This window comes from Scyliorhinus torazame, chromosome 6 (genome assembly GCF_047496885.1).
Source record: "Scyliorhinus torazame isolate Kashiwa2021f chromosome 6, sScyTor2.1, whole genome shotgun sequence".
Classification (NCBI taxonomy): domain Eukaryota; kingdom Metazoa; phylum Chordata; class Chondrichthyes; order Carcharhiniformes; family Scyliorhinidae; genus Scyliorhinus; species Scyliorhinus torazame.
The window spans coordinates 310,982,035-310,996,252 of NC_092712.1; the positions used below are offsets into that span (position 1 = coordinate 310,982,035).

Consider the following 14,218-nt stretch of genomic DNA (forward strand, 5'->3'; position numbering starts at 1 on the left):
GGAACGTGAGAGGGCTGAACGGGCCGATAAAGAGGGCACGGGTACTCGCACACCTTAAGAAACTTAAGGCAGATGTGGTTATGTTACAGGAAACGCACCTGAAACTGATAGACCAGGTTAGGCTACGCAAAGGATGGGTGGGGCAGGTGTTCCATTCGGGGCTAGATGCGAAAAACAGGGGGGTGGCTATATTAGTGGGGAAGCGGGTAATGTTCGAGGCAAAGACTATAGTGGCGGATAACGGGGGCAGATACGTGATGGTGAGTGGCAAACTACAGAGGGAGACGGTGGTTTTGGTAAACGTATATGCCCCGAACTGGGATGATGCCAATTTTATGAGGCGGATGCTAGGACGCATTCCGGACCTAGGGATGGGAAAGCTGATAATGGGGGGAGATTTTAATACGGTGTTGGAACCAGGGCTGGATAGGTCGAAGTCCAGGACTGGAAGGAGGCCGGCAGCAGCCAAGGTACTTAAAGATTTTATGGAGCAGATGGGAGGTGTAGACCCGTGGAGATTTAGCAGACCTAGGAGTAAGGAGTTCTCGTTTTTCTCCTATGTCCATAAAGTCTACTCGCGAATAGACTTTTTTGTGCTGGGTAGGGCATTGATCCCGAAGGTGAGGGGAACGGAGTATACGGCTATAGCCATTTCGGATCACGCTCCACACTGGGTGGACTTGGAGATAGGGGAGGAAACAGGAGGGCGCCCACCCTGGAGAATGGACATGGGACTAATGGCAGATGAGGGGGTGTGTCTAAGGGTGAGGGGGTGCATTGAAAAGTACTTGGAACTCAATGATAATGGGGAGGTCCAGGTGGGAGTGGTCTGGGAGGCGTTGAAGGCTGTGGTTAGAGGGGAGCTGATATCAATAAGGGCACATAAAGGGAAGCAGGAGAGTAAGGAACGGGAGCGGTTGCTGCAAGAACTTTTGAGGGTGGACAGACAATATGCGGAAGCACCGGAGGAGGGACTGTACAGGGAAAGGCAAAGGCTACATGTAGAATTTGACTTGCTGACTACAGGCACTGCAGAGGCACAATGGAGGAAGGCACAGGGTGTACAGTACGAATATGGGGAGAAGGCGAGCAGGTTGCTGGCACACCAATTGAGGAAAAGGGGAGCAGCGAGGGAAATAGGGGGAGTGAGGGATGAGGAAGGAGAGATGGAGCGGGGAGCGGAGAGAGTGAATGGAGTGTTCAAGACATTTTATAAAAAATTATATGAAGCTCAACCCCCGGATGGGAGGGAGAGAATGATGGGCTTCTTGGATCGGCTGGAATTTCCCAAGGTGGAAGAGCAGGAAAGGGTGGGACTGGGAGCACAGATCGAGGTAGAAGAAGTGGTGAAAGGAATTAGGAGCATGCAGGCGGGAAAGGCCCCGGGACCGGATGGATTCCCAGTCGAATTCTATAGAAAATATGTGGACTTGCTCGCCCCGGTACTGACGAGGACCTTTAATGAGGCAAAGGAAAGGGGACAACTGCCCCCGACTATGTCTGAAGCAACGATATCGCTTCTCTTAAAGAAGGAAAAGGACCCGTTACAATGCGGGTCCTATAGACCTATTTCCCTCCTAAATGTAGATGCCAAGGTCCTGGCCAAGGTAATGGCAATGAGAATAGAGGAATGTGTCCCGGGGGTGGTCCACGAGGACCAAACTGGGTTTGTGAAGGGGAGACAGCTGAACACGAATATACGGAGGTTGTTAGGGGTAATGATGATGGCCCCACCAGAGGGAGAAACGGAGATAGTAGTGGCGATGGATGCCGAGAAAGCATTTGATACAGTGGAGTGGGATTATTTGTGGGAGGTGTTGAGGAGATTTGGTTTTGGAGAGGGGTATGTTAGATGGGTGCAGCTGTTGTATAGGGCCCCAGTGGCGAGCGTGGTCACGAATGGACGGGGATCTGCATATTTTCGGCTCCATAGAGAGACAAGGCAGGGATGCCCTCTGTCCCCATTATTGTTTGCACTGGCGATTGAGCCCCTGGCGATAGCGTTGAGGGGTTCCAAGAAGTGGAGGGGAGTACTTAGGGGAGGAGAAGAGCACCGGGTATCTTTGTATGCGGACGATTTGCTACGATACGTGGCGGACCCGGCGGAGGGGATGCCAGAAATAATGCGGATACTTGGGGAGTTTGGGGATTTTTCAGGGTATAAATTGAACATGGGGAAAAGTGAGTTGTTTGTGGTGCATCCAGGGGAGCAGAGTAGAGAAACAGAGGACCTACCGTTGAGGAAGGTAACAAGGGACTTTCGTTACCTGGGGATCCAGATAGCTAAGAATTGGGGCACATTGCATAGGTTAAATTTAACGCGGTTGGTGGAACAGATGGAGGAGGATTTCAAGAGATGGGATATGGTATCCCTGTCAATGGCAGGGAGGGTGCAGGCGGTTAAGATGGTGGTCCTCCCGAGATTCCTCTTTGTGTTTCAGTGCCTCCCGGTGGTGATCACGAAGGCTTTTTTTAAAAGGATTGAAAAGAGCATCATGGGTTTTGTGTGGGCCGGGAAGACCCCGAGAGTGAGGAAGGGATTCTTACAGCGTAGCAGGGATAGGGGGGGGCTGGCACTACCGAGCCTAAGTGAGTATTATTGGGCCGCTAATATTTCAATGGTGAGTAAGTGGATGGGAGAGGAGGAGGGAGCGGCGTGGAAGAGATTAGAGAGGGCGTCCTGTAGGGGGACTAGCCTACAGGCTATGGTGACAGCCCCATTGCCGTTCTCACCGAGGAACTACACCACAAGCCCGGTGGTGGTGGCTACACTGAAGATTTGGGGACAGTGGAGACGGCATAGGGGAAAGACTGGAGCCTTGGGGGGGTCCCCGATAAGAAACAAGCATAGGTTTGCCCCGGGGGGAATGGATGGGGGATATGGAATGTGGCAAAGAGCAGGAATAACGCAACTGAAAGATCTGTTTGTGGATGGGAAGTTCGCGAGTCTGGGAGCGCTGACCGAGAAATATGGGTTGCCCCAAGGGAATGCATTCAGGTATATGCAACTGAGGGCTTTTGCGAGGCAACAGGTGAGGGAATTCCCGCAGCTCCCGACACAAGAGGTGCAGGACAGAGTGATCTCAAAGACATGGGTGGGGGATGGTAAGGTGTCAGATATATATAGGGAAATGAGGGACGAAGGGGAGACTATGGTAGATGAACTAAAAGGGAAATGGGAAGAAGAGCTGGGGGAGGAGATCGAGGAGGGGCTGTGGGCAGATGCCCTAAGCAGGGTAAACTCGTCGTCCTCGTGTGCCAGGCTAAGCCTGATTCAGTTTAAGGTATTACACAGGGCACATATGACTGGAGCACGGCTCAGTAAATTTTTTGGGGTGGAGGATAGGTGTGCGAGGTGCTCGAGAAGCCCAGCGAATCATACCCATATGTTTTGGTCATACCCGGCACTACAGGGGTTTTGGATGGGGGTGACAAAGGTGCTTTCAACAGTAGTAGGAGTCCGGGTCGAACCAAGCTGGGGGTTAGCTATATTTGGGGTTGCACAAGAGCCGGGAGTGCAGGAGGCGAGAGAGGCCGATGTTTTGGCCTTCGCGTCCCTAGTAGCCCGGCGCAGGATATTGCTAATGTGGAAAGAAGCCAAGCCCCCGGGGGTGGAGACCTGGATGAATGACATGGCGGGGTTTATAAAGCTAGAGCGGATTAAGTTCGTCCTAAGGGGGTCGGCTCAAGGATTCACCAGGCGGTGGCAACCGTTCGTCGAATACCTCGCAGAAAGATAGACGGAATGGGAAAAAGAAGGCAGCAGCAGCAGCCCAGGATCGGGGGGGGGGGGGGGGCGAGGAGGAACCAGAAGGACTCTCAGGGTTGTTAATATATACTGTATAGTATGTATAGGTCGTTGCTACAGATAATTATATATTGGACAGTTAAATTATATTTTTCGAGAGTGTTACTTGTGACAAGGCAGTTGCCAATTAGGGCTAGTTTTCATTTTTGTTATTTATTATTTATTCATTTTTTGTTTATAAAATAGGTCATTGTTATTTGTGTTGTTATAATATTGTGTAAAGGATGCACAATGTACTGTGTTGGTTGACCAAAAATTTTCAATAAAATATTTAATTAAAAAAAAAACAATGTGGACCCCCTTTTCGGCCTTCCCATTCGACTGAGGGTAATGGGGGCTTGAAGTGACGTGCGTGAAATTGTACCTCCGGGCAAAATCCGTCCACTCCTGGCTGAAGAAACAAGGGCCATTATCAGTCATAGCTATAAGTGGAATGCCATGATGGGCAAAAGTCTCTTTGCATGCCTTGATGACTGAGGTTGCTGATGTGAGGTCAGTCAGTCTGACCACCTCAGGGTAGTTGGAAAAGTAGTCCACGAGGAGGTAAGATGTCGCATCACCCGCTGGAGTAAAGGATCGCTGGCCGTCTCCTGACAAATTTGCACAACCCTTTCATCAGTGGCCGGAAAGTTGGATGCACAAAACCTCACCTGAGCATCTATCTGACAGACAAAGTCCGACTGCTCACACGGCGTGGTGATGGATCTAGAGAGTGCGTCGGCCACAATGAGCTCTTTGCCCGGGGTGTAGACCAGGTTGAAATCGTAGCGCCGGAGTTTGAGGAGGATACGTTGTAGCCGTGGCGTCATATCATTGAGGTCTTTTTGGATGATGTGAACCAATGGCCTGTGTTCTGTCTCGACCGTGAATTTGGGGAGTCCGTACACGTAATCATGGAATTTGTCAATCCCTGTGAGGAGGCCCAGGCATTCTTTTTCAATCTGAGCATATCGTTGCTCAATAGGCGTCATGGCTCTAGAGGCATATGCAACTGGGGCCCAGGAGGAGGATTCATCCCGCTGGAGGAGTACTGCCCCATGCCAGCCTGGCTCACGTCGGTGGAGGTCTTGGTCTCCTTGGAGGAGTCGAAAAATGCCAGTACCAGGGCCTTGGTGAGTTTCGCTCTGAGCTCACGCCACTCTTGCTCATGAGCGGGGAGCCACTGGAAGTCCATAGTTTTTTTGACAAGATTGCGGAGAGCGGTGGCGCAAGGAGCGTCCTGACGCCGGGGCCATGACATGCAACAACTGTGGCTCCGCCCATTTAAAGCGGCAATATCCTGCGAAATCTCGACACAGTCTCCAGTGTGGCAAGCTTGGCCACTACTCAGCTCTGTGCAGATCTGCACTGCCTGTCTTTGCACCATCATATACCTGTGTGTATATTATGACAATGCCCACACATTTTTCTCTCTCTAAGAGGCTAAATAATTGGAGAGAAATTTGGTCTGCGCAATTGGAGAGTTATACGCCTGTTTTCAGTCTGAGTCTGGCACCAAATTCTGTTAAGATTCTACCCGGAATATAATCATAAATAAGAATGTGAAAGATCGTACTGTGGCCAGGGACAGAAATGAAGCATCTGTACCAAAACTACAGCATTGGTAGCTTTAGCCCATATTTCAGAATAATTTCATGAAGTAATACTGTCACATAAATGTAGCATTAGATAATCTTTTGTGGTTTGTGATTTAAAATTGTAATTTGAATTTTGATCTTGATTTTAAATCGCACCGACTGACACATACATAGCCTTTTTGTACAGGAGGTATATATACACGCCAAGCATTGATGTGTGATGGCATTCCTGGTGGAGGAATAGTGATTGCATTTTATGTGCCAGGAAGTTATATGGCATGCATGTTGTAAACCAATAATTGCATTTATGGGTCATATGACTGTAAGGGAGCATTGAATATGTGTAACCTTAAATAAAATAGGGATTATCATGAGAAACCTTTCAAAGCTAATACGTTTCGGTGCTTGCCATTGGTACTAATCTACTCTATTCTGTTAACTGCAGGTTAGTGATGTACATTGAAAGAGACAGCAGAAAAGCCACTCAGGGGAAGGAACAGCAAAACAACAATGAATACCTTTCCAAATGTCTGGATCTGTTAATTTGTCATATCGTTCAAGAGCTGCCTGGAATTCTAGGTAAATTGAACAAATAATGTATGATATGTGGAAACAGTAGTTTACTTACCATATTCTGACTCTACGTGCAGTTTGTGAAAATTTGCCGTTGTATTGGAGTGGCTGCCCCCAATGGCAGAAGTGCCAAGTTGTGTGCGTTGTAACTGTTACCTCTGTTGCTAATTGTGACCTCAGCTAAAACCCTGGAGTTTAAAGGAGATGTGAGGTTTGTATCAAACATGATTAAAACTGTTTTGAGGTTCTGAAAAATACGATCATCTAAATTGGTTACTGTTTGGCATAGTGTGGTGTACTCAATCATTTTATCAAGTCCCCACAGTCATTTTTGTAAGGTACATGGTTCAAACTGTCATAACAACATATTCTATTCGGCTATGATTGGATGCGTGCCAGCTTGAACTATCTGGTAACGTGCTTTTCAACGGAAGTGTGAGACGTTGGTTGCATACAGCTTTGAAGCTTTCTTAATGCCTTTCCAAAAGACTGGCCATAGTGTAGCATTAGTGGAGCTTAGAACATTGGGTTATCAAAGGCTGTGGACAGATTCTTTCCGAAATGAATGGGCCAGCTGGCTTGGGGAATTGCATCCTGATCAGAGCTCCTAAAGCCACCAACAAGTAAGCTTGTGAAAGAATAAAACATACTTAACTGGATGTGGATGTTGTGGAGTGTTCCTCCCAGCTCCATTGGGCTTACAGCTCCAATGTAGGGATTGTTTCCTACACCGAATGCAAACCAATTTCAATCCTACATCTGTCATGAGATCACTGGGCAATTTGTAACTCGTACTTCTGGGTTCCTCTCAAGCTATATAGAACCAGTTGTCTCTTTAATGAGACAGATGCCTACATCCTTTGAGAACTACGGCTAATTACCTTACTACTTAGTGAGCAGTACACTAGTACATTTGAATAGCTGATATGCTGTGAACATGGTCGTAATTTGCAGTTGGGTGTTGGTATAATTTCAAGGTCTCTAGTTTGACTTGGTTGGGGATGTCACTGTTCTTACGTGTATGATGATGTGTTGTGCAGGGTTGAGATATTGTGCTTCGTAGGGGCGAAGAAAGGATTGTAGGATTGTTACTTCACTTTAAATTTCGAAGGTGGTCTATGTTTGGTTGGAGCTGTCTACATCATGTGGGCTTCCAGGAATACTTCTTCATTTAAAGTTTCCTCAGTTATGTGGGATGTAAGTTTCTGAACAAAATACAATATTGTGGGCAGCAGCATGGTAGCATAGTGATTAGCACTATGGCTTCACAGCACCAGGGTCCCAAGTTCGATTCCTGGCTTGGGTCACTGTCTGTGCGGAATTTGCACGTTCTCCCCGTGTCTGCGTGGGTTTCCTCCGGGTGCTCCGGTTTCCTCCCACAAGTCCCAAAAGACATGCTGTTAGGTAATTTGGACATTCTGAATTCTCCCTCCATGTACCCGAACCGGTGCCGGAATGTGGCGACTAGGGGATTTTCACAGTAACTTAATTGCCGTGTTAATGCAAGCCTACTTGTGACAATAAATATTATTATTATTAATACATATCCAAACCTACAGATAATAAATGATATCATTGCAATGACATATGCTAAGCCCTTAGCCTGGTCTCTGTCTAGCATGGCATCTCCATCGCACCTCTTCCAGATGAAAGATGAAATGGAGGATGCGCGATGGATGTTCCTCTCATTTATTCATGACTGCACATGGGTGTTGCTCTTTGACTAGGGCGATGTGAGCCTTATGCAAGAAGCCTCCCTATGACACTATTCCACCTGTCTCCCTTACCCTCAAGATTCTATCGTGGTTCCATTGCTTTGGCAACATAGAAATAACTAACCACATGAGCCCTTGTTAGGCCTTTTAATGAGCATGCATGAGAGGCCAATGCATGCAAATGAGGCTCCTGGCATTGTTTGTTGGGAAGCTCAGTCCGGTCTGCCTTTAACCCAGCTTGAAGGTCAGGGGGACAAAATTCCAACAGCTTATCTCGCTGTTGGGAAACAGGTTTTTTGCCTCCTGCCAAATTAAGTGCCACTGACCGCCCCGTATCCCATTCTGGTGAGATCAGATGATTCCATCTAGTACTTCTGTTTGAAAACTCAATGTTATTTATCTTGGATGATCTTAACTGTGCAATTTGATTATTTAGTTGCAAAAACAGTTCTTATAAATTGGAAAAGTATTAAACAACCATAGGATTAGCAGATTCAAACCGGCAATCCCTGATATGAAGGTAAACTCCAAATAGGGCAGCATGCATCCAAATGCTGTCTCCTCATGCAAGGTCAGCATGCACACTGCTATAAATGCTCTCATTTCCTGACATTAAGAGTTCACAGTAAGATTTGATTACTGGGGTAATATTTCCAGTAGTTGGTCTTGTTTATTTGTCAATACCGCAGTCGGAATTTTTGCCAAATTTGGAAACAAATGATCCATTCAGACTGAAAATGGTTCTGCCGGCAAACATCCTGATGGAAGCTGCTGAATTACCTCAGAACATGGGCAATATAAATGGACATTTGCTCTGGGAAAGCAATCTAAAGGGAAGTTGGCTTTTTTTTTTGTTACTGAAAGAATAAAAGTCCACAAATATTTAAAATACACTATTCAAGCAATTTGTTCCATCATGCTGTTCATACTGGCTTTGAAGTAGTTAGCCTGCTATTATATCCCTAATCTAAGTCAGTTGAGAGTGTCCCCCACTCTTGTTACAATGATGTTTTATTAAACCATGTTTTGGGCTTCTATTTTTGTCCTCCCCTCTTGCATGACAGAAATAGTGTCATTCACTTGCTGAACCTGCTTGTAAATTAGAAAATAATAAGTGACCTTCTTATTTTTATTATTTTATGTTTTCTTTCCCAATTCAGGACTGCTCTCATAGAGCAATGTCCTTTTTATGATTAAATTATTGGCGACTCTTTGAATGATCCATCCTGCCGAGAATCTATTTGTTATTGATCATATAAGATATATGATGATATTATTGCTAACAATCTGCAAAATTATGTTTTGAATCTAAAATGTCCTGTCTCAGATTGTAACACATTAGAACATGTCCTTCTGATTTCCTGACATGCCCCAGTTCTTCACTTTGCTGTGCAGCGAGGAACAGAAGCTGTAGGTTCCTTCCCTCTCGTCCCCTGAGGGCTAAGTTTTTACAGCAGCATGTATTGCACAGTGGGGTAGGTTCACTGGCTTCTGATACTGTATCCAGATGAACTAAGATTAAGCCAATTACTTCATGTTTCCTGGCATGAAAATATCTCAGGCTGGAAATTTCAACTTCTCACCCCATTAATTTATGTCACTTTTTTAAAATGGCATGGTTCCGAATGTGGACTGATTGAGTGCACAATAATATAAAGAGAAAGTGGTGAATAATTCTTAAATTACAAGTAGAGGTCTGAGCATTCTAACTACCCACTGAGTGAAGCATTTCCATTTCTACTCTCCTTTAATTTTAGGACTATCAGAAATTAATATCCTCTCGCTCTAAACATTGAAAGAAAACATTCGCTGTTTATATAGTGCGCCTAACGTCCGTAGTAGGGAAGTTGCTTCCATTATCAAGGATTTCATAGCGTAGCATTTGGAAAGCAGCGGTAGAATCAGGTAAACTCAGCATGGATTTATAAAAGGGAAATCATGCTTGACAAATCTAATGGGATTCTTTGAAGATGAAACTAGTAGAGTTGACCAGGGAGACCCAGTGGATATGGTTTATTTAGACTTTCAGAAGGCTTTCTGTAAGGTATCGTATAGAAGATTGCTATGTAAGGTTAAAGCGCATGGGATTACAGGTAGTGTCTTGAGATGGATAGAAAGCTGGTTAGCAGACAGGAAGCAAAAAGTTGGAATAAATGGGTCTTTTCCCGATTGGCAGAGAGTGAATAGCGACTTGCAGCAGAGATCTGTACGAGGACACCAATTGGGAGGGTGAACTGTGAGGAGGATGCAGAGATGCTTCAGCGGGATTTCGACAGGCTGAGTGAATGCGCATATGTATGGCAGATGCAATATAACGTGGATAAATGTGAGGTTATCTATTTTGGTAGCAAAAATAAGAAGGCAGATTATTATTTGAATGGGTGTAAATTGAGAGAGGTAGATAGTACTCAGCAAGACCGCATGCATCAGTCGCTGAAAGTAAGCGTGCAGGTACAGCAGGCAGTAAAGAAGGCAATTGGTGTGTTGACCTTCATAGCGAGAGGATTTTATAGTAATAGGGATGTTTTACTACAATTGTATAGGCATTGGTGAGGCCACACCTGGAGTATTGTGTACAGTTTTGGTGTCCTTTTCTGACGAAGGATGTTCTTGCTATGGAGGGAGTGCAGCGAAGATTTACCAGGCTGATTCTGGGATGGCGAGACTGTCATATGAGGAGAGACTAAGTCAGTTAGGATTATATTCATTGGAGTTTAGAAGAGTGAGGGGGGATCTCATAGAAACTAATAAAATTCTAACAGGATTAGACAGGGTAGATTCAGAAAGAATGTTTTTGATGGTGGGGGAGTCCAGTACTAGGGGTCATAGTTTGATGATAAGGGGTAAACCTTTTAGGACCGAGGTGAGGAGAAATTTCTTCACCCAGAGAGTGGTGAATCTGTGGAGTTCACTACACCAAAATGTATTTGAGTCGAAAACATTGTATAATTTCAAGAAGGAATTAGATATCGCTCTTGGGGCTAAAGGGATCAAGGGATATTGGGGGAAGGCGGGATCAGGCTATTGAATTTGATGATCACTCATGATCATAATGAATGGCGGAGCAGTCTCGAAGGGCCGAATGGCCTCCTGCTATTTTCTATCTGTAACATTTTTGAGAAAGTTGCTAACTGCTTGCTTCGTATCTCATGTTGGATAGAGTTGTATCGGATTTCCCTTCTAACCAGTTGTGAGGCCAGGCTGTTCTAATGACAGCTACAACAGGGTGAGTTCTGCCGTAAGGAAGATTTGAATATCTGCTCCCTATGTGGATCTGACAAATGTCCAGATCAGATTGAGCCCACTGTTTAGTTTCGTCTTGGATTCTGGATATGCTGTTCAAGAGACAAAGAGCGACCAAGTGAGGGGTGACCAATAGGAGGGGCGTACAACATGGGTTACCTCTGCGGTACCTGGTTTGCTGATCAGACCTAAGGTGGAATGTTGAAGATTAGGTTTGCAAATCGTGCTACACGGGGTGACTAACTAACTACTACCTGAGACCAACATTGTATAAGACAAAACAATCTTAGGGGTCCTTCCCAGACATAAATGCCTGTTCTGGGCTGATGTCTATTGATAATACTTTGCGTCGCCTTAACAGCTAACCCCTTGAGAGATAAGTCCAGCAACAAGTTGAAAAAAGTTGAACCTGGGCAAAAAAGTTCATTTTTATTGGTGTTGGAGATTATTGTAAGACTTTCCGAGTGCCAGCTTATGCGTGGCCTCCATTTTCTTAAAGCCAGATGGTGAACCTGTAACTCTTGGCTGCTGCCAAGTGGAAATGGGAGAAGAGTATAAAAGTAAGTGAAGAATAAAACGTGGAGATGACTGAGTGGCATCAACAGCTGCTATTGTATGTAGATTTTGTTTATGACTCCCAGCTGGGAACCAGACTCAAAAGCAACATGAGTTAGAGAATCAGCCCTTCTCCAAACTGCTTCCTTTGTGTGCAGCTGCCAACAGGAATGGTGAATTTTTCTTGTGCCCTGCCCAACCCACATGTGATTGCCACACCAAAACCTTGGCCTTTTTTCAGTACTTCTCACAGTAACTTCATTGAAGCCTACTTGTGACAATAAGCGATTTTCATTTCATTCATTTTTTCATTCATAGTGGCGCTAGCTGCCAGGCAGCAATGTGAAATATTCTAATGATCTGACAGCTCACGACAGCAAGTGCTTGGGCACTTGGCTTCCAAGCTGCCTTCAAACTAAAGTCCTCAAGTTTTCCAATTGTAATCTGTGCTATTTTAGCTTAATTCACTTTCATGTGCAAAATAAACAATTTATCTATTGCTTTCATGCTCTTAAAAAATCACCAGGGCAACCTCTTAGTACAATATTTCCTCCTAGCCAGCCTCTTGGTTCTCTCTTTCACTTGGAGCATCTGGAACTTCCTATTTCTGTCTGCTCCATTCCCCAGTGTACTAACTTGATATTTATGCTGCCACATCCTTTAAATACCAGAGTCAAGTCTTGGACACAGCAGGGGCTATTGGTAAGCTAAGGGCCTGTGTCATGGCAAGTGCTTAAAAAGCAAATCCCAATGCAAATGTTTGATCCCCCTTTGGATAAAGGCCTATTAATTTCTGTCCAGGGCTGGTTCAGCTCAGTGGGCTAGACAGCTGGATTGTGATGCAGAACAAGGCTAGCAGCGCGGGTTCAATTCCCGTACCAGCTTACCCGAACAGGCGCCGGAATGTGGTGACTAGGGGCGTTTCACAGTAACTTCATACTTGTGACAATAAAGGATTATTATTATTATTATGTGGTGCCTGAATGCTGTTCAAAGCACAAGGATAACAATGCCACAAACAAAGCAGCAAGGGTGTATTCAGCCCATCTGAACAGTTGCAAACCCTGTTGTTAAAATTTCAGCTTTAGATGGATAACTGGTGTTATTTTGATGAGTGCGTTAACTTCATTGAAACTTACTTGTGACAATAAGTGATTATTATTATTATCAGGAATGTGACTTGCAGTATTTTCCTTGCGTGGCCACAACAATCATAAACTGCACTTCAGTAAAATATGTCAGTCTGCTTCACGGGGATTGGATACTGAACCAGGCAGGGTTCGATGAAGAATTCGGAGAGTTGATTGACTTTCTGGTTGAGGAGGCTTTTTTTGAAGGTGGGGGCAAAGTGAAGCAAGGTGGAGTGAGTTTTAGAAGACGAGTTTCAGAGGGCAGAAGCATAATTACCGAAGGCTAAAGGGGAAAATGCATACGAAGAGAAGTTATAAAAGAGCGGAGGGTACCAGCTGGGATGTAAGACTGAAGGGTGTTGCAGAGATAGAATGGGAAAGGACCTGGTGAGATCTGTAACTAAGGATGAGGGCTTTGACATCAATGCATCAGGGAGTCACCGTGGCTTCCATGGATGAGGCGTTTGAGACTGAGCATGAGGCATGAGTTTTGGCAGAATGGTGAATATGTTTGCGAAATCCTTGGGTATCAATAAAAACAAATACATGCACTGTGGGCACCTGTTGCTGTTCCTCAGGCAGCTCACACAGTGAAGATGCTGAATGTTGGGCCACTTGCTTTACTTGGGCTACTGGAGAACTGTAAGCGGAATAAGCCCTCAACCAGCTGCCCTCATTCTTCGCAAATTCTGCAGAAATTTGCTTCAACAGGCATCGAGCCACTAATTAACATATGCAAGACATCTAACTCCAATTGCAGGTATCTAAGCGAGGTGCCCAAAGAATTGTATTGACCCTATTGCTTGCGCAGATTGGGCATTGACCATCTCACTGCTAAATTCCGTGCTGTTGGGTCCATTGCGTTGAAAAATGCTTACAATGCATGTCAATTTCTACTCTCTAGCCTAGCAGTGACACGGTTATGAATGAGGTTATCAACAGTTGCAGCATAAGTAGGAATATGTTTTGGAAATGTTGTGATGGCCAGATTAATAGATTTGAGTTTGCAATTCAGCTCCCAAGTTGTGCAGGACACCAAGGTAGCACCCATTGGTTTCAGCTTGGGTAAGTCAACTGGGAAGATGGATGGAATCCGATAACTAAAATAAAAAGTTTTTTGCTGGGAGGTAAAGACGATATGGCTTCAGACTCACCAACATTATGCTACGGCATTACTGTGTAACCTGACGAAACAGTTGAATCTTGCCGCTGATTGGAATGACATCGCAGTCAGGAGCAGAACAACTAGCTGTGGGGCAAAGTTTGTTTGCATGTCATTGCAACAGCTGAGTCCCACAACCGATTGAAATACCAAGAGACTGAAATGCTCAGCCATCACAGAGTCAGAAGCAAAACAGGGTTGAATGTCACAGCTGACTGTTTTGTTCCCTGACTCTGCAATATCCCGGCATTTCAATCCGATGCGTCACCCAGCTGTTCCCGCGGTGTCCAAGCAGGGTCGGTTCTCCCAGCTGCTGCGCTCCTCAACTCTGAGAGACTTGGGTTTTTAACAGTCGATCTGAAAATTCCAACTGGCATATTCTTGCATGATTATTTCACACCTCTGCTCGCATGAACGTGTCCATTGACGAAGCAGATTAAGCATCTATCGCTGCA

At 45.2% G+C, this 14,218-nt stretch overlaps 1 protein-coding gene across 5 annotated transcripts in view; it reads left to right on the forward strand.

Moving 5' to 3' along the window:
* The window catches only part of ulk4 (unc-51 like kinase 4), a 633,709-nt gene that overhangs the window by 264,268 nt on the left and 355,223 nt on the right, over positions 1 to 14,218 (forward strand). For all 5 annotated transcript variants that reach the window (XM_072510060.1, XM_072510064.1, XM_072510062.1 and 2 more), the window contains one exon: positions 5,831 to 5,964. In XM_072510060.1, coding sequence (XP_072366161.1) covers positions 5,831 to 5,964 — 134 coding nt within the window. The remainder of the gene's footprint in view (positions 1 to 5,830; positions 5,965 to 14,218) is intronic.